The following is a 22757-nucleotide window of genomic DNA, read 5'->3' on the forward strand; positions in this document are numbered from 1 at the left end:
CCCTAACCTGGTCTGAAGATGAACTATGGACTCTCTCTCCACATTATAGAAAATATATTTTCCTTTCTGGCCTCATCCTGTCCCCACCCTCTTTCCCTTCTATGCTTTCTCTCTCTCTTTTTTTGCATTTCATTTTTTTACTGGTAACTGCTGCTGTTGTATTTTATGAGAGTGGGGGATTTTTTTTACCTGGGTTTCTGTAGAGAAAGGGGGACAAAGTATTAAATTTGAACTGCTGAAAACCATTGCTACCTTCTCATCTGCTGTGTTGTCACTTGTCAATGCGTGTTGTTTTGACGAATTACTAAATGAGCTGCGTTTCTGTGTACATCAGAATATGTTGACAGTCCTTAGAGGTAAATGTGCGTGTTATTTCAGCTGGGTTATCTGGAGAGTTTCCCCCTTGTGTCCAACTTGAAATAATTTTTTGAATTTCAATAGCAATAATACCACTTCACATTTATTTAGAAATGTATATATTATTTGATAGTGTTTGGACTTTTCTAACATTTTCATTGAGAACCTATATTTGCATTGCTCTAAATTACATTGAGAAAACAAGCCCAAAAAATTGGGGCGTAATTTGAATTTCTAATTGTAAAAAGGAAAGCCTTCCTGTGGATTTTTTTTTTTTTTCAAGAAAACATCCTCATCCTTAAATCATTCATGTCATAAGTACTACAGTGTATGATGGATTGTCTGACAAAGTGCTTTGGTGAAGAAAAACATCCTGCTCGTGACAGCATAAAAACACCAAATAGTCATGTCCAGATGGTGTAACGGCATCAAAGAAGAATTTCAGGATAGGGTGGTCAGAAATTCTGTTCTGAGAGCCTCTTGGGACTCACTGGGAACGCGTCAAGAGAGGTGAACTAAGGTAAGGGATGGTGTTAACTGAGGTTGTGTCTGAGAACACGGATTGCAGCGCTTCATGAATCATACGAATGAATGAAACCTGGAACAGGTTCATTTAAATGGTCAATGTTCATGTGTCGCCCGGTTTCGTCCTGCAGTCATTTAATTATTGGAGCGTGCTTGGCTGTAGCAGCTGTGTGCAACTATCATGTCACATGACGATCCCGCTCCGTCTTCAGTTGCACTTATTTTAACCATTCATTAACCTGGGGGTTTTGCCTGAATGCTTCTTTGAAAGGAAATGCACTGATAAACTATGCTTTGCAAAATTTTAGCACATTTCATTCCAACATATAGCAGCAGTCACTCTATAATTATCGCTACATGGCATGTCCCTGCCTCAAAGGGCTGTGTATGAAACATACATTTTAATCACACCTAGCACAATAAAGCACCCGAACATCCTGCTGCATCTCGTATTGCAAAGCTATGCGGATGATTGATTTTGCCTTAGTGTATTCCTCTTCAGGATAGCAACAGCATCTTCATCCATTTGCCTTTTTGTTTGGGGGAGTCACCGGGGAAGCCTTGGTAGCACGGCGAGCCAATCAATAAAAAGCATAGCAGTGAAGCCCCGCCTTTTTAGACAAAATGTGACGAATGAGCGGTCGTCTGGGCTGCATGGGCGTTCCGTCCCCCCATCCGCCGCTCTGACACTGCCCTACCGGAGCCGTGTGGCTGAGCCGAGTGAATGACGTCTCTGAATTTGCGGGCCGCCGACGCAGGGCTGGGTTTCCATTTTCATAGCGAGTTTCGGGGGGGATCGTCAACATGGAGCCGGAGATGGAGGACAAAACGGTGGAACTGATGGTAAGATCTTTTCCCAATATGGCACCCGGGATACGCTACGGGGTTACTGTGAGTGTTTTATCGGGAAAAGGCGCCGAGGCTCGATTCCACGGCAGGAACGGGCTGAAGCGGCTTGTCGTTGCGGTGGAGGAGAAAGGAGGAGGAGGAGGAGGAGGAGGGGGACCAGAAATCAGAGGGAGGGCCTGAAATTATCGATACATTTCGCTAAGAATGCCCCGAATTAATGTTTTAGTTGACAAGAAAGACCATGACAATATTGACTGTCGTCCCTCAATCAAACATTGCTTGTCTGGGAAATTGTAAATCTCGGGGAAATGGAGGCGGTTGATGTTCAGCCGTCGGCCGGAGACAGCCGAGGATTGCCGGGGTAGCGTTCACTGCGGTGACGCTGCGCCACTTTAACTGGGCCCTGTCTGATGCTCAGCTAGCATCCAGCTAACACTGGCGATGAGGCACGAAAATCTACAGCAGCGATCCTTTATTATTGGCCCTGTGGCCAGGCACCGTCCGCGGTTTCAGAAGTGTAGTGCCGTCGAACATATTCCACCGTATGAGTAAAACTAGCCGGGATGATATCGACGCGCTCCTCGTCTGTTTATATTTTTTCAAGTGCGTAGAAGGAAGTGTTGCTTCTTCATTCACAGCGTTAGTACGATTAGCGTTAGCAATTAGCTCTGTGGCTAGCGTGCTAAATATGCTAGTTACACTTGACAGGTCTCTAATTACCATAGGGGAGAAATATACTGTTCCAAGTCGATAGATTTGTTTCTTAAGTTATAGTGGACTAAAAGCCAATGGAAAATAAAACACTGCTCCCCCGAACATGCAGTTAGATTCATTTGATAAGCTTCCTTGTTCCATGTTGAACGATCGGCTGCTCCGATAAGCTAAGCAGGGAAGCTGGCGTTAGCCTGCTAAAAGCTAACTTCAACATCACGGGGGGTCAAAGTGGTTCGTCAGGCAGGCGTCAATTAGACGATAAGAGGAGACAGATAAAGTTTTCTGGTTGAACTGAAGCTTTGGGGTGGACATAGTTTGAAGGTAATCGCCTACATTTTGGCACAGCTTGCACTTAGTCTGATCTACACACCAGACGTTGCTTTCAATACACCCCCCCCCCCCCCTCCCAAGTTACTATTAGAAACGAATATATTATATTATAATATGTTATATATTTTGTGGACCAGTCCTGCGAGTGAGAGGCTGGTATTTCAATGGGTGGAGGTTGAGGAAACGTTTTTAGACTGTTTAGAGGAACTTATCACAGTCATAGTGACACAAGCTTTGTAGTGTATTATAATCCTACCAGACTTTCACGAGTTTAAACAATATAATATTTGATGTCATGTTAAAGCCACATTTGAGCACGAGTTTCACAAACATGGTATTGGTAATAGTGCTCACTGATAATATGAAATCAACGAAGACATGTTCACGAAACCTTTTAGTTCAGAGAGTCAGGATTTCACAGAGAAAGTCCCTCTAAACCTGCATGGGTACACAGGGAATGTTGAATTTCATCTGGGTTGTGTTTGTTTGATTTGATTTTACGTTCCAGTGTTATTCACTAACCACTCATGAGAGTGGGGATGGCAGAACAGTGACTGGGGTATCTGTCCGAATAGGACAGTGATTGACTCAATAATCCCATTGCCCCTCCCTGTACTCTACCTATCCCCACCCTGTTCATGTTTAATAATGCTTCTGTGTGTATGTTTACCAGTCTGTACCTTGTGTGTGACTGAGTGTGTGTGTGTTCTTGCGCTCACTGTGCCAATGTGTGTAGCTCTAATACTGGTTTTTCCCCTCACTATCCCCCCCACCTCCTCCCTTCTTCTCTCTTCACTTTTTGATGGTTATGCACTCACCACCTCTCAATTTTAACTCAAACCTTATTTGTTTATCCATTATTTCTGTGTTATTACACATGCCACACTCCACTGGTCCTATTCCTCACCAAATCCCCTCCACCTTTACTCCTCTGTCCATTCATTGACACTCATGCATCTCTTTTGGTTATCTCCTTGCAACCTCCCCTCATCAAACCCGCCTCTCCTCTTTTCCTTTACTTCCCATCTCTGGTCTCTTGCTCTTCCCTTTCTCTTCCTCCCTCACCCTGTCCACTTGGTTCTCCTCCTCCTCCCTTCCTCCCTTCCTCTCTCTCTTTCACACAGTGCTCTGTGCCTCGCTCTCTCTGGCTGGGCTGCTCCTCGGTGGCTGAGAGTTTGTGTGCACTCAGGTGCCTGCAGAGCATCCCCTCCACCCGGGCTCACAACCAGGTTCTGCCTCTCTCCTCTTAATTCTGCTGCTCCTCCTCCTCCTCCTCCTCCTCCTCCTTTCCCTTCCTCCCTCACCATCTCCCCACCCATCACTTTTCTTCACCCTCTCCTCATGCCACCTCGGTGCAGAAAGTGCACCCGCACACCCCCTCACCCTCCTACCTCCTCACCTTTCGTTGTACTTTCCTCCCCGTTGGAAGCACTCTGCTCTCTGGTTTTTTTCTGGTGCATCCTCAAATTCTTCCTGCTTGAAAGTTTCTGCTTTACAAGCTACCAGACTTTTGTCGGCTCCTGTTAAATCACAGTACTGTGAGCACGCCAAAAGTCTGTATTAATGAATTTAGCTTTTGGTTTAAATTCTTGACTTTAAAATGAGTAGTGAATGACAGGAGGTACCAGAGGAATACCATGCATTGAGGAGTAGCATTTTCTCCTCTTCTACCTGGAGGTGTGAGGGCCGAGGTGGGGGGTCTTCCTTCAAGCTCTGAGAGGCTACATGCTTGCTTGCCTGCTTGCCTGCCTGGCTTAACTGAGTCCGTCTAATATTTCTTCTAACATCTTTATCTTCTGCTCTGCATGATCATCAAAACCAGCAAGGCCATTCTGACTTCTTGTTCTGTGTGCTTTGGTCGCAGCGCTTGACATTTTGTATGTGCGGTTGTGTTGATTACAACCACTGATATATTCTGTTGGTTTCTTTCTACATGTAGCATGAACATCGAGTCAAAAATAACTAGAGCCAATAAACCTGGAACAGCTTTTTTATGCTGTAAATGAGTACTTTTGGGTTAAAACAAAGAAGTGATAACTTAGTTATAATGCTATCCAGGACACTAGTTAAACCTCAAAGACTTGGATTTCCACAGTGTAATGTAACAACTTGAGTCTCATGTGGTTGTTCTGCAATCATAGCCGTTTTCAGGGACTGACCTTGGTTCAGGTATCATTGCACCACTCTGATTTACAATGGTTCCTTGCATTTTTCTTTTTTTAAAGGTCTTATGTGTCCTTTACAGTGGTACCATTTTATCTGTGCATTAATGTTTTAGTTGTAGCAGTTACCTGGTCGTGCTCTTGTGTTTGTGTAGTGTACTGTCCGTTTAAAGAATATGTATGTTATTCAGTGCTAGGCTTTCATGTCAGCACATTCAATAGTAAGATTGTGCCTCTGTGTTTGTATTATAGTTATTAATGATGGCTTTAAGGTGATATTCTGTCTAAGACAACCAAAGAAATATTTACCAGATGGTGGGAAATGTTGATACACAAGAATAACTAAACAGGGATGAGTATGTGTCATGATCAATATGTGAATTATTGTTGTACATGTGTCATGTCCGTGTAGTGTATTATTGTATGCAGTTCATTTGCAAAAACATGTAAGAAATGAATGAGTTCTGGATACCTCAGTGTTCTTTACCTTCAGTAAGTGCTTCTTCATTACAGCCAGTCGATGCCAGTGACATACTTGAGCTTTTGCACTTTAATTTCCTGTCCAGACTACTTAGCTCACATCACAGACCAGCCAGCAGATAAGGAGCCTTTTGTTGTACCAATGAGTTTATTTCACTCTGTATCCGTGTTTGTGTGTTTGTAAGCACGGCTGTTTGTGCGTGCACGACTCCAAACTCTTGATGATTACTCTTCTTTGGCTGTGACTGTGGCACTCTTGTGTTGAGCGCTATCCACACCGCTGCCCCTGGCTCTGACGATGCCTGTAACAGAGTGGGTGATGGCAAGACGCTGACCTACACCTTCTGTGTGTTTTTTTTTGTTCTTTATTCACAGAACACATCAGGGATGGAGTCACAGAACCTCGACGACCTGTCGCCAAAGAAGAACACAGTTCTCAAGGTGTGCATTTGTTGCGAACCACTGCATCTCAAATATCCCAATTGAGGTTAAAGCATTCCCTGGCTTGAAAGTAATTTCATTTATAAAACCCTTGCAGGTTTGAAGATTATAGTACACACATTAGACCACATATTTTGTATTGACGTTTCAATCTGAGGTGAACCATTATAAACTTTTATACTTGCTTTCTTCATGTTAGCAAGTGCATGACAGGAGCAATATGTGTTTTTAAACTTTATAATTATTATTCAATATTTTACACAGGATATTACATTCCTTTGTACCGTCATGTTACATAACCATAATATATTAAATGAGAAACTTTCTGGATGAATACACAAAGTGCCTCTATTAGGATGAATTCCTTTCTTTCACCAGGCACTGATTCTCATGGTTGCGCTGTTGTAGTAAATTTTTCAGCGTATTACAATTTGAACAAATGACCAATAATATTGTATCTGGCGGGGTTTGTTCAAGTCCTTGTTGGGCTTGGAAGTTCTAGTTTCCTCCAAAAATATAATGTTGAGGATTACTGGTTATTCCAGTTTGCCCTTGCATGTAGATGTGACAGTGTGTGACTGTCCCGCTTTGTTTACAATGATGCACAGTATCTGTTAAGGCCTTTCCGGATAGTCAGCTGGGATTGGCTCCCTGACACCCAGAGTTTGATAAAGTAGTGAATGGATGGGATCTCTATGGCTGTTTCACAGTATGTGACCAGCAGACTGTGGTGAACACTATCACTAACATACAACATGAAAAGTCTTCAACAAACACTGGGCAGTTTGCTCAGTCTGCTCTAGATTCTAGAAAGTGATTTTTTTTTTTTTTTGTCTTCTCAGTGAAATCTGATTTTGACATCCTCGTTGCAGGCAAAGCCTCAAAACCCCCAATGGGTCCTGGACCCGGGGTTCGAAACCATCTGTTATACCATACAATAGAATTATAACACCAAAAGACAGGTGAAAAAAACAAGTACGTTATTAACATGAATAATAAAGCAGTTAGAATCATTATATGCAACTGTGGGGAAAAATACTGAACTTTAGTGAAACTCTCTCTCACATTTCAGTTTGAGACCTTTAGTGAGTGTGTTGAGTAAAAAAAGAAAACTTTGTAATGCCTTTATGTGTGCATAAACCTTTGCAATATGCAAGACATTGAAAGAAAAAAAAAAAAAAAGGTATTTTTGTTCTTCCGTGTTCCCTTTTGTTAAAAAAAACTCTAAACTCCTAATGGCAAATACATTTCAGGTGTAAGTATATCAATGCTATGTATTTTTCTTCTATACTCACACTCTCCATTTCAGGCCGTTTATAGACTTACAAACTTTAAAGATGGCAATGATTTATTTTTTCAAAACTTTACTCATCAGTTAAATACATTTCATTATTTTCATAGAAAGTTTAAAAAAAAATTTCAGCTGCGTTTTAAATGGGCGTGAATGACAACCTGTCTTGCAGTCTTCTCTCCGTGCATGTTATGCTGCTTCTTGAGAGAGAAAAAATAATTAGTCCTATTGTCTTGTTGAACTTTACAGCCTAGTAATGGCCCTGTTGTTGGGTCCCGCAAACGTCCGTCAGAGGGGAACTATGAGAAGGAGAAGGAGCACTGCATCGCCCTGTTCGACCAGTGGTCGGAAGCCGACCAGGTGGAGTTCGTCGAGCGCTTGATTTCCCGTATGTGCCACTACCAGCACGGCCACATCAACTCCTACCTCAAACCCATGCTGCAGAGGGATTTCATCACTGCGCTGCCAGGTACACTCACAGCTCCAACATGACGCTAATATAGCGTTTAGTGTCGGCAAATCCTGTATAATGACATTCCTTCTTACCTGTTGAATAGCTTATTACTATTTAGCAGTTGATATGTGTCATCTTGTGTTTTTAACCATAATAATAGGTGAAATTCATAGCATGTCAACATGCCTAATAGATTTAGATCGTGACAATGTGCATAGGCACAACGGGATAATGTTATGTGGAAATCGGCATCAAAAAGTGCTAAAGGGGGTAAAAAGGTTCCATAGCACCAAATCTGCTTAAATGAGGGGAGTAGTAATTGTACACCAAAATCCTTAGTCTCTACTGTATTTTAATGTCATTTAGCATTAACAGCTCCTTCAGGCTTCAATCTGACAGAAGTTGAAGCAGAGTGAAATATTAACCTTCCAGGATTTTCAAGAGCCGTTCAGACAATTTGCAGTATAGTTTATTTACATTTTAGAAGTGCTTACAACCAAGTGTACAGTGGTTTTATTCATGAATTTCAGTGTAAATTTGATAAATTAAAGATATGTGTTGGTTGTGGCTTAAGTCTCTGTTTGAAAAGAAAAAAAAAAGTAGAGGAAATTGACATTAAAGCTAAATGTAGTGCCAAGAACATGAATATTTATTAATTGCAACAAGAACAATCAGACTTCTGATGTCTGCCAAAGGTTGACCTGGACTCAGAAAAAGTCCTTGGTGGAAAAAGTCCTTGGTGGACGTAATAAACTTGTAACATCTGCTGATTAACATTTAATATTTTGATTCATTCAAGACATGATTGAATACTTTATTAGACTATTTCACTCTTAAAACACGCTCCCGCCTGTTGGAGGCAGTTTGCAGTCCTCAAACTTTTGGTACAAACATGTTTCTTTGTGTTCTCTGCACATTGCATTTTCTGCTCAACGTTGGATGCGTGGAATCCGAACAAAGTCATCAATCGTTGCCTCCACTTTCTGTTGGACTGGCTCAGTCATGAGCAGATCACTTCCAGCACCTTGGAGCCCCTATTTTGCAATTATGCATAAGTCTGCATAATTGCAGAAGCCGAATATGAAACTACAAATACAGATTGACTTTACATCCATTTAAAAATCCCACTTTCTTATATTTGTGGTAATCGGCCATCTTGACTTATCCTATTTGGCGAATATGAAGACTTGGCAGATGAAGTCATCTTTATTTTATTGCACATACTCACCACCTCCTCTTCCTGTCTCGCTAGCCCAAGGCCTGGATCACATAGCGGAGAACATCCTGTCATTCCTGGACGCGCGCTCGCTGTGCTCGGCAGAGCTGGTGTGTAAGGAATGGCAGAGGGTCATCTCCGAGGGTATGCTGTGGAAGAAGCTCATTGAACGCATGGTCCGAACCGACCCGCTCTGGAAAGGCCTGTCGGAGAGACACCAGTGGTGAGAAAACTTTCACACTCCTTCATTTGGACATGATACTGACTGAAGCTGGAAGAATGAAATGAATGTACTTTGATGCTGTGGGTAATTTATATATAAAAAAAAGAAATTAAGTGAAAGAGGAAAGTACGGTAATATTTTGTTCTTTAATGTTTTCTTGCCAATGAAATAAAAAAAAAGAAATAAAGTCTTTGTTTTGTTTTCCTTCCCTTAGGGAGAAATATTTGTTCAAAAACCGCACGTCAGAAGTCCCACCCAACTCCTACTATCACTCCCTTTATCCCAAGATCATTCAAGACATAGAGGTAAGGCACAACTGCTAAACAGACTATTTGAACAAACGAACGGTGTTGGTTGTCGAAACTGCTCCGTACATTGTCATCAAAGGCGGCAAAGCTTGTTAGAGAGTGATAAAACATCCTTTTAAATGAGATGACTTGATTTGTTTGTCACGTTTCAGAGTTCATACAGTACTGTTGACATATGAGAATCTCATTAGGTTCACAGTCACTCTTCATTTTGCCTGATCTGATCACGTGACCTCATTGTTGTGGATCGTTCTCATTTGTTTCTCTGTATTCCCAACAGACTATTGAGGCGAATTGGCGATGTGGCAGACACAACTTGCAGAGGATTCAGTGTCGCTCAGAAAACAGTAAAGGTGTTTACTGCCTCCAGTACGACGACGATAAAATCATCAGTGGCCTTAGGGACAATTCCATCAAGGTACGGTTGTTTTAAAGGCTTGAATATCTCAAACGGTCACTTAATTTATGATTTCTTGGCCATTTCTCAGAGAATATGAATAACACACAAACTTTTCTTCTACTCATGGTTAGTGTTTGGGTGAAGCCATTTATCATCAAACAACTGTGTTTTACTTTTTTCTTAAATCAATATGACAACAGAAACTACCCAAATCACCTGGATCAAAAGTTGACATACCCCAGTTCTTAATATCATCTATTGCCTCCTTTAGCTTGTGGCAGTTGTGGATGAGGCTCTTCATTTTCCCAGACGTTAAAGCTGCCCACTCCTCTTGTCAAGAAGCCTCCAGTTCATGGAAATTCTTGAGCTGTCTTACAGGAACTGCACGTTTGAGCTGTCTCTCCAGGCCTCAATGATATTGAGGTGAGGCGTCTCAGATGGCTCCTCCAGGACCGTCACTTTAATCTGCTGTCGTCAATGACCGGACGACTTGGCCTTGTGTTTCGGATCGTTCAACTACGTCCCAAGTGCAGCTTCCGGGCTGATGAGGACAAAGTTTCCTCCTGTGTTTTCTGATAACATGCTGCATTCATCTTGCCATCAACCAACCAAAATATTAGTGATCCACCTCCAGTTTTTTTGTTTAGGATGAATAATTTACTCAGGTAGTTTATTAAGAACATATTTTTATGAAGGGAAAAAAAAACAAGCAAATTGTGCATTTATTTTAAGGTCTGTAAAACACAGCTCAAAAAGAACACAATGAGACAGCAGTTTATATTCATGTCCAATTATTGCTCAACCTTCTCTCAGTTTGCAGTTCATGTCTTAATTGTGGGTTCAGTGTGAAGTGCTCCCACACTTGACTTTTTTTTTTCATAAAGTTTTTTTCCTGCTGATGTATCCGCCATAGCCATGCTTTCAGCATTGACAGTGCTTTGGCACAAGTGATGCAAATCAAGGCCTACTATTGGCTGTTGGCTGCCTCTTCTGCTGTGCTGGTAGATTACTGCCACAGGTGGTTTACTACTACAGTAATTGAGGGCAAAAAAGAGGGTGCTTATGGGGGAAAATATTATTTACCAACTAATCGATGTCTAAGTTAGTTGACAATTATTTTATCAATCGATTTCAATTGATTATATTGATTCATTTCAGCCCTTTTTGACCTGGTTGATTCCTCTGAAAATGTTTTTGCCAAAAAAGTTCAATTTTGGTCTCATCACTCCAAATGGCTTTGTTCCAGAAGTTTTGAGGCTTGTCTCTGTGCTGTTTGGCATATTGTTTGTCCCACGCTTTGTTGCATTTGCATAGTAATGGCTCCCTTCTGGCGACTCAACCATGCGGCCCATTTTTCTAAGTGACACCTTATTGTGCATCTAGAAACAGACCACACCACTTTTTTAATTTTTCAGAGTCCTGTAATTCAGCGGAAGTTATTTGTGGGTTTGTCTTTGCATCCTGAATATTCTTCCAGGCAGTTGTAGCTAAAACTTTTGTTGGTCTACCTGACTGTGGTTTGGTTTCAATAGAATGCCTCATTTTCCACTTCTTAACTAGTGTTTGAACACTGCTGATTGGCATTCTCAAATCCTTGGATATCTTTTTATATACATCCCTTTCCTGTTTTATACAGTTCAGTTGCCTTTTCGCAAGGATCATTTGACAATTCTTTGGCTTTCCCTGTGACTCTGAAGCCAGAAACGTCAGCGCAGCACTGGATGAAAGATGTGACGGTCCGTCAGCAGCCAAAAGGCTCACTGACCTTTTATACACACAAGAGACTGATTACAAGCAAACAGATCACAGGTCAGGATGATTACCTTTAGTAGCCATTCGTGTCATCTTGTGTGCATGTTATCAGGCCAAACTCTCCAGGGTATGTAAACTTTTCATCAGAGTCATTGGGTAGTTTATGTTGTCATTAGGATTTTAAAAGCGTAAACACAATTGTTTGATAATAAATAGCTTCACCCAACCACTAACCATGAGTGAAAGAAAGATGTCTCCCCTTATTATTGAGATTATCTCTTAATAAAATGGCCAAATAAATCATAAATTCTGCCAAGGTATGTGAACTTATGGGCACAACTGTACATGTAACAGGCATTAAAGGAAGGGATTCAGTTAAGCTTTTCAAACAAGTCTTTATCAATAACATACTGTTTGTTTTTTCAAAATGTATGGGGACCGTCGTCTCAGTGTTTCAGAACTGATGTTTTTGTGCATGGAGATAAAATCAAAGTCTACTAAAGGGAAAACTGTATCTGTTCTCTTATTCGTCAAAACAAAGCATTGTCAAAAGCCAGGGGGATCAGACATATGACCTTCGGGTTAAAATTGCAGCCAGAGGGTTGAATCTGGTCGACGTGGTGATATTTCAAAGTGTAACCCTTGAACTTTAGGTTTCAATTACAAACAGTTTCCAATTCTTTCTGTGGATATCCCAGTGTTTTAGTAAGAGCAGCGGACACAACACTGAGACCTGAGCTGAGAGCTCGGTGATGACGCAGTGAAAGCTCAGCGAGAGAATTAACATGAACACTGACTTTTTCGAATTGTACTTTGAACACTTTGTATGAAAACAAGGGGAAATTTTGAGTAAAGTTTATTTAACTGGTTTGACTCAGTCAGGATGAAAATGAGCTGTATGTGGCCCATGAAGTAGAATTAGTTTGACCAACTTGATAAATTCGACTGCTGTGTATCAGTTTACTACATAGCTCCACACAGATATGTAAACGAAATTAACATTGATCACATTTATAGTTTTTTAACACAATAGTCAAAAGATTTTTCCCTAGAGAAAAACATCTACTATATGTGTGGTTGCTTTATTCCAACCTGCGATTGTATATCTTTTCAATTGATTCTTTTTTCCCCTTGTGACTCGATGTGGCTTATCGCGTTATTGTGTGTTGCACCGGGTTGAACCAGCAAACACTGAGACCGAGCACAAGTGAATTATGGGATAAAAGGCCTGAACACCAGGCTCGTTGTGTTCTCCACTTATCTGTGTGGCCTAGGAGAGGAGAGGAAGACGATGAGGAGGAGGAGGGGTTGAAAAGCGGGAGGTGAGGAACAGATTTGTCTTGTTATTGTTATGGAGGAGGCTGATGCACACCAGAGAAGAGCTGAATGGTTCTTATGGAGCCTTGGAGCTCAGCACAGCAGTAGGGAAATGGGGCATGAACGGTGCATGAGCACTGCTGTGATAATAGGCCATTCTTAGCCTGACCCAAATCTGCATCCTTTTTGCAAATCCACTTATTCTTCCACTTTCTCTCTGTCTTCCTCTGTTAAAATCTCTCCCCGGGTTTTGCTCATGTCCTTCTTGTCCTCCTTTAGATCTGGGATAAGCAGTCTCTGGAGTGTCTGAAGATATTGACCGGTCACACAGGCTCAGTATTGTGTCTTCAGTATGATGAGAGGGTCATTGTCACCGGGAGTTCTGACTCAACGGTCAGGTAGGAAACACTTCCACACACTTCATTCGGTAGACAATCATTCAATGGAAGACTGTTCATCAAATCAGTCCAGAAGTCATGAACAAGGAGGAATAGTTTGCAAGGCAGTGGTGTGCTGAATTGATTTCCATTTCTGCTCTTAATCAGCTCAAACACATGTTGCTTGACTTCATCAGCAGACCAGAAAGCAGGTGACCATCTGCAGATGCCAAACAGAACAACAGCGCAGAGTACGCCCTGATGCCCCTTAAAGGCAGTGTCCTACTTATGAGGACCGTCTAGGGCAGGGATCTGCAACCTTTTTGAGCAAAGGAGTGTTTTTTTTTTTTTTTTGTGTGTTTTCCCACCAAATCAAATTATTCCTGGATCCACAAAACACGTTTAACCTTTAAAATGAGTGTAACACAGCTTTAAAGTTGTAAACAAATGTATCTTATGTAGCATTTATGTTTCAATTCCAGTTTCGGAATGTGAACATTTTGTGAAAAAACTAATTTGTGCCGAATTTTAGCAGCTTCATCCTTCTTTTCCAGCATTTTTCTGACAATTTTGACATTTTACAATAGAATAGATTAGACTAGAAATGGTTTATTTATCCGAGATGGAAATTCCGTTTTAAGAATTGCTCCACGCAGAATAAATAGAAAGTTGAATATCAAACCAGAATAAAAATTAAATATGTAATTTTGAATATTGATATATTCCAGGTTTGATGTAGAACTAAGAACAGAAAGGATGAAATTAACCAAAACACAGAACACTATATACAGGGGGCAGTTATAAATACTTATGGCTACAGGAAGGACATTTTATTTATTTTCTAAGCAGTTTTGCTTGTTTATTTATCCATTTTTACGCCTTTGTTGACTTTTAGAAAAAGAATCTTCTCACATTTTAGTTGTGCTTTTTTTAAAGCCTTTTTTCATCCAAGAGATAGAAATAATTTGGAAAGTGACCCCTTTTAAAATAAAAATAGGATACAATGTTTATTTAGGGATAATTTAGTGAAAGCTTTGGAAAGCAACTACAAAAGGGTCAAAGAGCTACATGTGCAGGTTGCAGATCCCTGGTCTCAGTCGTATAAAAACATAAAACTCACACTTCCCTGCCCACTGCCCACATTATGCACTGTGTTTGCAGATGTTTGAATACGTTCAGTTAACTTATCGGAATATATAACTTTTACAAACTGAATGTGTTTGTTATCACAAAAAACTGATATATTCCAAACCTATTGCCCTTCAGTAACATTGGGATTTGAGACGGGGCAATAGTAAAAACTATGGACGTCGACATTTTTAACAGTGCCCTTAATTCCTCAATGTTAGTTTAGAAAATGCGAGCAACTTTGTGCTGAACTAAAAGGTAAACACTTTTGTTATTTTTATGCTTATGACATAAGCTTTGATGTAAAATTGATATTGATAGAGAGGCACCTGTACATAGTCACTGATAATAGCGAATTTACACTAAAGCTGGATTTTACCTTAACTTCTGCATTAAACACAACTGATTGTGACTTTATGAAATAACCCCATGCAGCCTAAGTCGAAAAGAAGATTGGACATTTCCTTCTAAATGAAATAGACTTCAACTTGTGTAGTTTAAAATGTGTAAATACCGTTTCCGGCCAGTAGGTGGAGGCTTTTTTTTTTTTTTTTTTTTTTTTTTTTTTTTTTTTTTTAGACCAAAAGGGGACAAATGAGTGGTACTTTGTGAAGTCAAAAATGTTTAAAAGACATTTGAAAAGCTTTGAATAACATCTATATTCAAGTGAGGCTCGAGATCTTCGACAGAATCAACTCCTCTTTGGTTTGGATTCTTTCTATCAGCAGCCCTCAATAAACAGAACAGGAATGGTTTGGGACAACACACATAATATACTGTATTTTTGGTTTTATCTAGTGTGATAAATGTTGCGCCATGTCCCCATTAAACACTGAATATGAACAAACTGAATAAACAGCTCACAGACAAATGCACTAAAACCACCAATGACTTGTTTCCTTATCAGCAGTGAACAGCTGTTGTTCAAAACCTTCTTTCGACTTCAGACACAGTGTCTCATGCGTGTCTGCTAAACACTGATAAAGTGCACTTCATTTAAGTCTGGGGGCATATAAACTGTTTTTCACCTACAGACAAGTATACAAACAGCAGGGACACTCGCCGGAGGTGAAGTGTGTCACTGAGTTGTGCAATTTCTGACCAAGCAACAACAACAGTTTGGAGTATTTACCTCTGTATTTGTTGAGAAACTTATTTCATGTGTGAATAGCATTTCATTTACATTTTAGAATATGCTACGAGCCAATTGAAGTTTGCCGTCGTTTGCACACTCCTTTTTTTTTTTTTTTTTTAAATACTCATTTGGTTTTCAGTGTGATTACTCCCATTATGCAAGAAGCTTCCTTTAAAAAAAAAAAAAAAGCTCGATAAAGCTCATTACGCTTCCCATAGATCAGGATGTAGTACACTCCCCATGCTGTATGGCTTTGTCTGTTTTGCAGACTAAAACAACGTATCCACATCTGCTGCTCTCCGCTCCTTGTGGTCGATCATTAAATCAACTCAAAGTTGTAATAAAAGTAATTAAGTTTGTTATTTATTATGACTTAGATTTACTGTCAGCACCGCAGATAAAGGGATCTGTTTTATTGCAGATATTTTAAGGCCTGGCATGTGTGCGTATGTTGACACTTGTTTGGCTACTGCACACAGAAGCTCAACATTAATTCTCTTATTACTTCACACTTCAGGCGTACTTGCTGGTCGGCGTCCAAGGAAAATGTGATTTCACTTCCTTAGTAACAGCTTGACAGGCACTTTGTTTGTAGGTTTGCTTGTCATCTTTTCCAATGTGTTTTGCATTTGCCTCTCAAGTGCCCAGCGGTGCAGTTCAGAAACGTGTTCTTAACAGGCGCTCGTGCGTGCACACATGTGCAACTGGAGTCATTCTGCATTGCAGAACCAATAAATAAGCTTCTCCCCTGTGTCTCCATTGTTTTCCTTTTCCTCTTCTTTCGTTACATGTCTTTTCCATATCTCCGTTCTTCCTGATCATTCTTTCTCCTGGACCCATCTCATTTTTCTTTCCACAATTCTCACCCCTTTGTTATCACCCCTGCTCATTTGGCACCGCTCCCTCAACATTCCTTTTTTTTTTTTTTTTTTTTTTAAATTCTCATCCCACTGTATCTTTTTCTTACTTTCCTGACTTTTGCCCCCAACCTTTGGTCTAACTGGCATCTCTGTGTTCTCTGTCCCTCCGCTGTTTTCCTCGGCCCTCCTTCCTCTGCTGCACCACAGGGTGTGGGAGGTGACGACGGGTGAGGTACTGAACACACTGATCCATCACAATGAGGCAGTTCTCCACCTGCGTTTCGCCAACGGCCTGATGGTCACGTGCTCCAAGGACCGTTCGATTGCAGTCTGGGACATGGCTTCGCCGACTGACATCGGCCTGCGTCGCGTCCTGGTGGGACATCGAGCCGCTGTCAATGTGGTCGACTTTGACGACAAATACATTGTGTCCGCCTCAGGGGACCGTACTATCAAGGTGACAAACATAAACATTCCTCAGGTTTTTAATATTTATTCAATATCATTTTGAACTTTCGCTATGTTTTTTTTTTTTTGTTTGTTTTTTTATAGTTTCACAGATTTGTGTTTGCATTCCCTCTAAAAGTCTGCTTCCCTCAATACTGTTGATAGCTTCATGAAGGTTTTTGTGTGGCTCCCTCGACAGGTATGGAGCACCAGCACATGTGAGTTCGTCCGAACTCTAAATGGTCATAAGCGGGGAATCGCATGTCTACAGTACAGAGATCGCCTGGTGGTCAGTGGCTCATCTGACAACACAATCCGGTGCGTGTGAGATTCAGTGGCTCTCATAAAATAAAATAAAAAAGTAACTTAAACATTGGCATCATAAGACGTACAAACCGGAGCAGGTGTGACAGGAATTTGCTGAAAATGGGAGCTGATTGTATTTTGCGAGTGCAGCTTTAAATGTCGCTCCCCCTACAGCAGATGAAATTACCATGGTGTGTACTTGCACGCCAACACACGCACAGAGGCGGTCAGCCTGTCTGGGACAGGTCCGCCTTCCCTGGCTTCACAAAGTTCTGCCATTTGTTAAGTCATCCATTTTTCCTGTCTGGATCTGAGGCGTATGTGAAGGAAAGCTGGGATTTTCAGCGCAAATTATAAAGCTGCAAGCTATGATAAGAGGTTTCACGCCGTCTAAATTCTGGGAGACCTGTGCTTTTCTTTATTACTGTTATTGATGCAGTTGCACTCCCTAACTAAATAACCCCAGTCTCTGTCAATTTTCAACCAAAAGGAGCTGTTTAATTCATTTTAATGTTTACTTGAGATTGTAACAAAACTTGCGGCCCAACTGTCGGTTCCATTGTAGAAGTCATTTTGACAAACATGACATTCTTACTTTTATATCCTCAAAAATATAAAATATTGATGAGTGTTGAAGAACTGTGCTTTGGGGTGACATGGTTTCGAAAAGTATTAGAGCCCAGATTACGCTGTAAAAATGACCAGGTGTCTTCATTGCTGTGCGTTTACTGGGGCCTCTTGTTTCTGCAGGTTATGGGACATAGAGTGTGGGGCGTGTTTGCGAGTGCTGGAAGGTCACGAGGAGTTGGTGCGCTGCATTCGCTTCGACAACAAAAGGATCGTCAGTGGCGCCTACGACGGGTGAGTCTTGTAAACACTTCTGCACAGAGACTGTTTGTTTGGTGACATTTTAACATGTGGCGGTGCTCCTCCTGCAGGAAAATTAAGGTGTGGGACCTGCAAGCAGCCTTGGACCCACGAGCCCCTGCCAGCACATTATGCCTGCGTACTCTAGTGGTGAGTACCTGAGCAAAAATTGGTGGCACGACTTGTACAGTGCATTTTACCTCTTGTGTCATCTCAGCATAAAATCCGATCCATCACATTATGCTGACAGCTTCCATTCAGACTTTTGGGTTTGGTATTTTACCCAAGGACGTGTTGACACATGGACAACGACCTAAACGGTTGCGCTACATTATTTACAACCACACGTTAGGTTTAAAGTGTGTCGCCCGACACGGGACAAGAACAAACTGGACACAGTGACGACAATGCCAAAGGCTGAACGAAGAAGAGGAACGCCACTGTTTATAATACTGGGGGGGGACAGGGAAAACGAAATGAGCCCACGATAAGAAATATATCAACTGATAGATACTGAAAATGATTGATTCACATCAGTGAAAGAAGACAAAGTGTGAAAATAGTTTAATGAAAAACATGCTTGGATGTGTCAGTTTAATTTCAGTATTGTTGTAATATCAGTAAGCACGAGTGCTATTTGCTTATAATGTGTTCAGGAAGATCAGTTGGTTAACCATAAAACTTTTTTCAGCCAACATCTAATTTCAAACTTTAACACCAAAGCTGCTAATTGTCAAATAAAATGCTCCTAGACCACAATCGCTTTCAGTGAGTCCAGCATTTAGAGGAATTGTTCAGGGTGCGGTGTGCTCGTGTATTTTGTAATGTGAAGCAGTGTGGACTGACTGCTCCGCTCTTCCTGTTTTCAGGAGCACTCTGGCCGTGTGTTCCGCCTGCAGTTCGATGAGTTTCAGATCATCAGCAGTTCTCACGATGACACCATCCTGATCTGGGACTTCCTGAACGTCTCAACCAACGGCCAGTCAGAGGGACGGTCTCCTTCCCGGACCTACACCTATATTTCTAGATAGCAGGTACCTTGCGTTTGGAATGTTTTCTGTGAAAAGTTTTGATCTTGCTGCGCACCACCACGAGTCACTGCTGATTCTTCTCTTCACTCCTGCTCAGGTGGCGCAATCCACTGCATCCTTTCTTGGAGGAACCCAGGGCTGATTGGCTGATGGATGCGTCTGTCAGGGAAAGGAGCCCATCTCTTCTCCTTCCTCCTTGTCATCTCTCTGTCCACCCCCCGACCCCACCCCACCCTGGCCACCACTGCTACCCACCCCGGCCGTTCTGACAGACTTTCAGCTTGTGCCCGTTGCCTCCCACTACACACACCCACGCACACACACACACACACACACACACACTCGCTAGTCAACACTGAAGTTTCCCCAACCGCCGAATCAACGTGACTCTCCCAAGAAGCTAACCTTCTGACTCCTAAGTTATGTTTTGTAAAGTACACTATTGACAGTATTAACATAGACCTGACATAAGTCACTTAAAGCAACTTCTGTTCCTCAGTTATCAGCCCCCGTCAAAACAACTTTCCACAGAGACAAGATTGCTGATAGTTCTATATTTATAATTATGTTACACACACACACACACACATGCAGACACACTCACACAGTACAGAACAGTGGCACAGTTGGACAGAGGATGACCGGAGCTGCGATTCGGGAGACAGAGACTCTTTACTCGGCTCCAGGGAAGAAGGGAAGGGAAGGATGGGAGGTGGAGGGAGAGAATGAGGGAGAAATGGGTTTGGGATAAGGTCACCGCTCCCTCTCACTCCCTCTCACTCCTCCCTGACTCTTTCTCTCTCTCTCTCTCTCTCTCTCTCTCTCTCTCTCTCTCTCTCTCTCTCTCTCTCTCTCTACTCCCCTGCCCCACCCCCTCCCCTCGCTCCCTTGCCCCTAACCCCCCCAGAGATGCACACTCACTTGGAATAAGGGGGCACACACACTCAAGTTTGCGTGAGTGTGTGTTTGTGTATGTGGACTTTGTGAGAAATGGCGGAAGAGAGTCGAAGCGTCAGACAGACAGACATGCATGTGAGGTTGCCTTGGATACAGCATCCTGGTAGACCTCTGCTTTTTTTTTTTCTTTTTTTTTCCCCCCTCTTTAACTCTTACTTTCTTACTGTTTTTTATTACTGTTATTTTCTAAATTTATTTGAGTATTTTGGTTCTTAGTACAAAAGTCATACTAAGCGTAGTCCTCTTTCTCTCCCCTGGTCCTTTCTTTCTTTCTCTCTTTGTCTCTCACTGTCCCTCATTCTTTCCTCTAACCCTTGTTCATCTGTCCCTTTCTCTCCCACATCACGTGCTTGCTTTGGTTATGAGAGAAGCTGGAATTCAAGAGCTCAAATTTAGCTGTAAACGGAGTTGTCTTGTCCAAAATTGTGTTGTATATTAAAAATGATTTTTTAAAGAAAATGATCTTATTGTGAATAAAGTACTTGACAGTGGTGGAGTGTTGAGCCAACTGTAACATGAATGAGTGTCTAATTGTCCATCTGTTCGTGTTTGTGTGTGTGTGTGTGTGTGTGTGTGTGCGTGCGTGCGTGTGTTTGTGTCTGTTTTGTCTGGAACAGAATATGTAAGAAATGTAAAGAAGCAGATGAGCATATTTTTGAGAGTTGGCACTTTTTTGTTTGCATTACAAAAGGTAGTCATTGGACGAGCATTACACCTGCACATGCGACATTTTGTCAACTGTCTATGAGCTGGCCTTGAGTCAAACTCTCTCAGATCACAACCGCTCACTCATCAGACCTTACTTTGTGTTAAAAGTCATTATTCAAGCCCATTAAGACATGATATTAAGGGAATTGTCAGATTTTGGGCAACGTGTTAGTGCTTCAAATTCATAGGATAAACTTGCTCGTGTGCAACTTTTTTGTTGTGAGAAGATGCATGTTGACGCTGCATACCAGCTCTGTATTGTCACACTGAGAATACGCCAGCTTAATTTTAAGATCATGACTTTCCTGTTTGAAGTTTGCTTGTTGGTTTGATATTTTCCAGTGGCTTCCTCTTGCAGTCCGAGTCAATCCCGTAGTTCTGACTGTGAGTGTGTATTTATCATCTTTGTCTCTTCGATGGAGACCCGTCTACACAAAAATTGGAAGCAGCAGAATGAATGTGTGGGTGTTTTCAATATGGCCACCAGGTGGGAGTATAAACTCATCCTTCTCTTTCAGTACAATCTGTTTTGAGACTTCAACTGCTGGGTAGCCAAGTTTGGAGTCTAAACAACCTGTTAAGAGTAGATCACATGCCCACATTTATAAACAGTGTAACTGTGAAGCAAAGGAGTGCATTCTAAATTCTTGTTTTATGTGAAACAAAGATCTGTGCATTATAGTTCATTTCTGCAATTCTGTCCGGTTAAGGTGCAGTGTGTGTTTTCCAGGAGAAGGAGGGGAGGTGGCCTGCTGAGGGGGTTGGTTTTTCAACATTTTTGGGTTTAGTTCACTATAGTAGAATGTTTCAAATTCTGGGAATAAGTAATGTGGGATGGATTTGTGCTTGGTGGAGCACCATTAATATATGATGTGTGTATGTGTTGGATATGGGTGTGTGTGCTTCCTCTGGGTCTGTGGGATTTTGGCCCATAATTCCTGCAGCTCTCAGGTCACAGCTCCGTTCTCACGCACATATTTGGCATTCCTTCCCCGACATGATTACCATACACCTTCCACTCTGGGTTTGGCTACGCAGAATATTTCCATCATTCTCAAGTAGAGCTGGAGCAACGTTCCAGAATTGAACAGCTCACCCTACCACCACCCTGACTTACTCTTCTTTGCCCCCCCTCCCCCCCCCCCCTCCACCTACCTCACTGTCTCCTTCACACACCAACCCCCCCAACACAGATTCCTGCTGCTTTTCAATAGGAATCCTCCGGTACAGCCCTTTTCCCCCCTGAGTCAGCTGTTTGAGTCTGCAGACACGATTGGGTCATTTGGCAGCTACATCTCTTCGGTGACCTCCTGCTAGGATAGGGAATGAACAGGGAATGGTGCGGGGGATAAAGGCCGGAGAGATGAGAGGAAAAACGACTATGAAATTCAATCTCACTACTACATGTTTCACTTCCACTCTTCTATCTAATCCTCCAAGCTGTATATCAATGACAAAACTTCTCAGTGTAGAAGTGACAGTTGGCTCCTGCAACGATTGATGCTCAGCAGTACTTTTAATGGTCCTCCGAATGGGTCCTGTGAGAGCCTGCTAAATCTTAGATATGTATTTTCCATGAAATTTAAGGTCTGAGCCACAGTGACTACTTTAACCTGTGCTGACGAGAACTATGAAAACTTGAGAATCTGGTCCACTGTGGCCTTTAAGTCCATGCACCTTGTGTCTATTAGAAGTCTGCTGGTTAGTGAACTCCTTCCAGATTGCATGATGGAGTGCTGGCGGAGGAGAGTTTCAAGGATAACATGACATTCTGCTGTTGATTTGTTGAACTTGCTCAGAAAGACTTTTCAACTCTATTTTCAAATCTTTCATATTAGTTTTCCAATACCGTGAAGCAGACTAAATCTACCAATAGAGTACCTTTAACATTTAATCTGTGACCATAAAATTACAAAACTTGATGATAAAAGTCAAAAAGGACTGGACAGTAATAAATAAAGTTGACTTCTACTGACTGTAATTTTACACTATTCACACATACTGTTATATCCAGTATATTCAAGTGAGAACCTTTTTACAATGAATAACCAAACAACCTTAACTCACTGATTAATAATATAGCTTGGAATAAGCTGATACCACCACGTATAACAATTTCCAA

The 22757-nt window shown here is 41.7% G+C and overlaps 1 protein-coding gene across 1 annotated transcript; it reads left to right on the forward strand.

The window, feature by feature from the left end:
- The first annotated feature begins 1573 nt into the window (after window positions 1-1573).
- Window positions 1574-20445, forward strand: fbxw11a (F-box and WD repeat domain containing 11a). Its single transcript, XM_080465826.1, has 13 exons — window positions 1574-1725; window positions 5793-5858; window positions 7399-7618; window positions 8856-9042; window positions 9257-9347; window positions 9631-9768; window positions 13099-13217; window positions 16527-16776; window positions 16966-17084; window positions 17823-17933; window positions 18011-18089; window positions 18809-18973; window positions 19068-20445. The coding sequence occupies exons 1-12, from the start codon at window positions 1687-1689 to the stop codon at window positions 18968-18970; spliced, it is 1581 nt and encodes a 526-aa protein (XP_080321952.1). The 5' UTR covers window positions 1574-1686; the 3' UTR covers window positions 18971-18973; window positions 19068-20445.
- The last annotated feature ends 2312 nt before the right edge of the window (window positions 20446-22757 follow it).

This window comes from Lipophrys pholis (assembly GCF_963383615.2).
Source record: "Lipophrys pholis genome assembly, chromosome: 6".
Lineage (NCBI taxonomy): Eukaryota > Metazoa > Chordata > Actinopteri > Blenniiformes > Blenniidae > Lipophrys > Lipophrys pholis.

Bases quoted from the DNA above. Each gene is read 5' to 3' on its own strand.
- fbxw11a (XM_080465826.1), top strand. From the start codon at position 1,687: ATGGAGCCGGAGATGGAGGACAAAACGGTGGAACTGATG. The intron at 5,859-7,398 runs GTGTGCATTTGT...TGAACTTTACAG, and splicing joins AGAAGAACACAGTTCTCAAG to CCTAGTAATGGCCCTGTTGT. The intron at 17,934-18,010 runs GTGAGTCTTGTA...CTCCTCCTGCAG, and splicing joins GTCAGTGGCGCCTACGACGG to GAAAATTAAGGTGTGGGACC.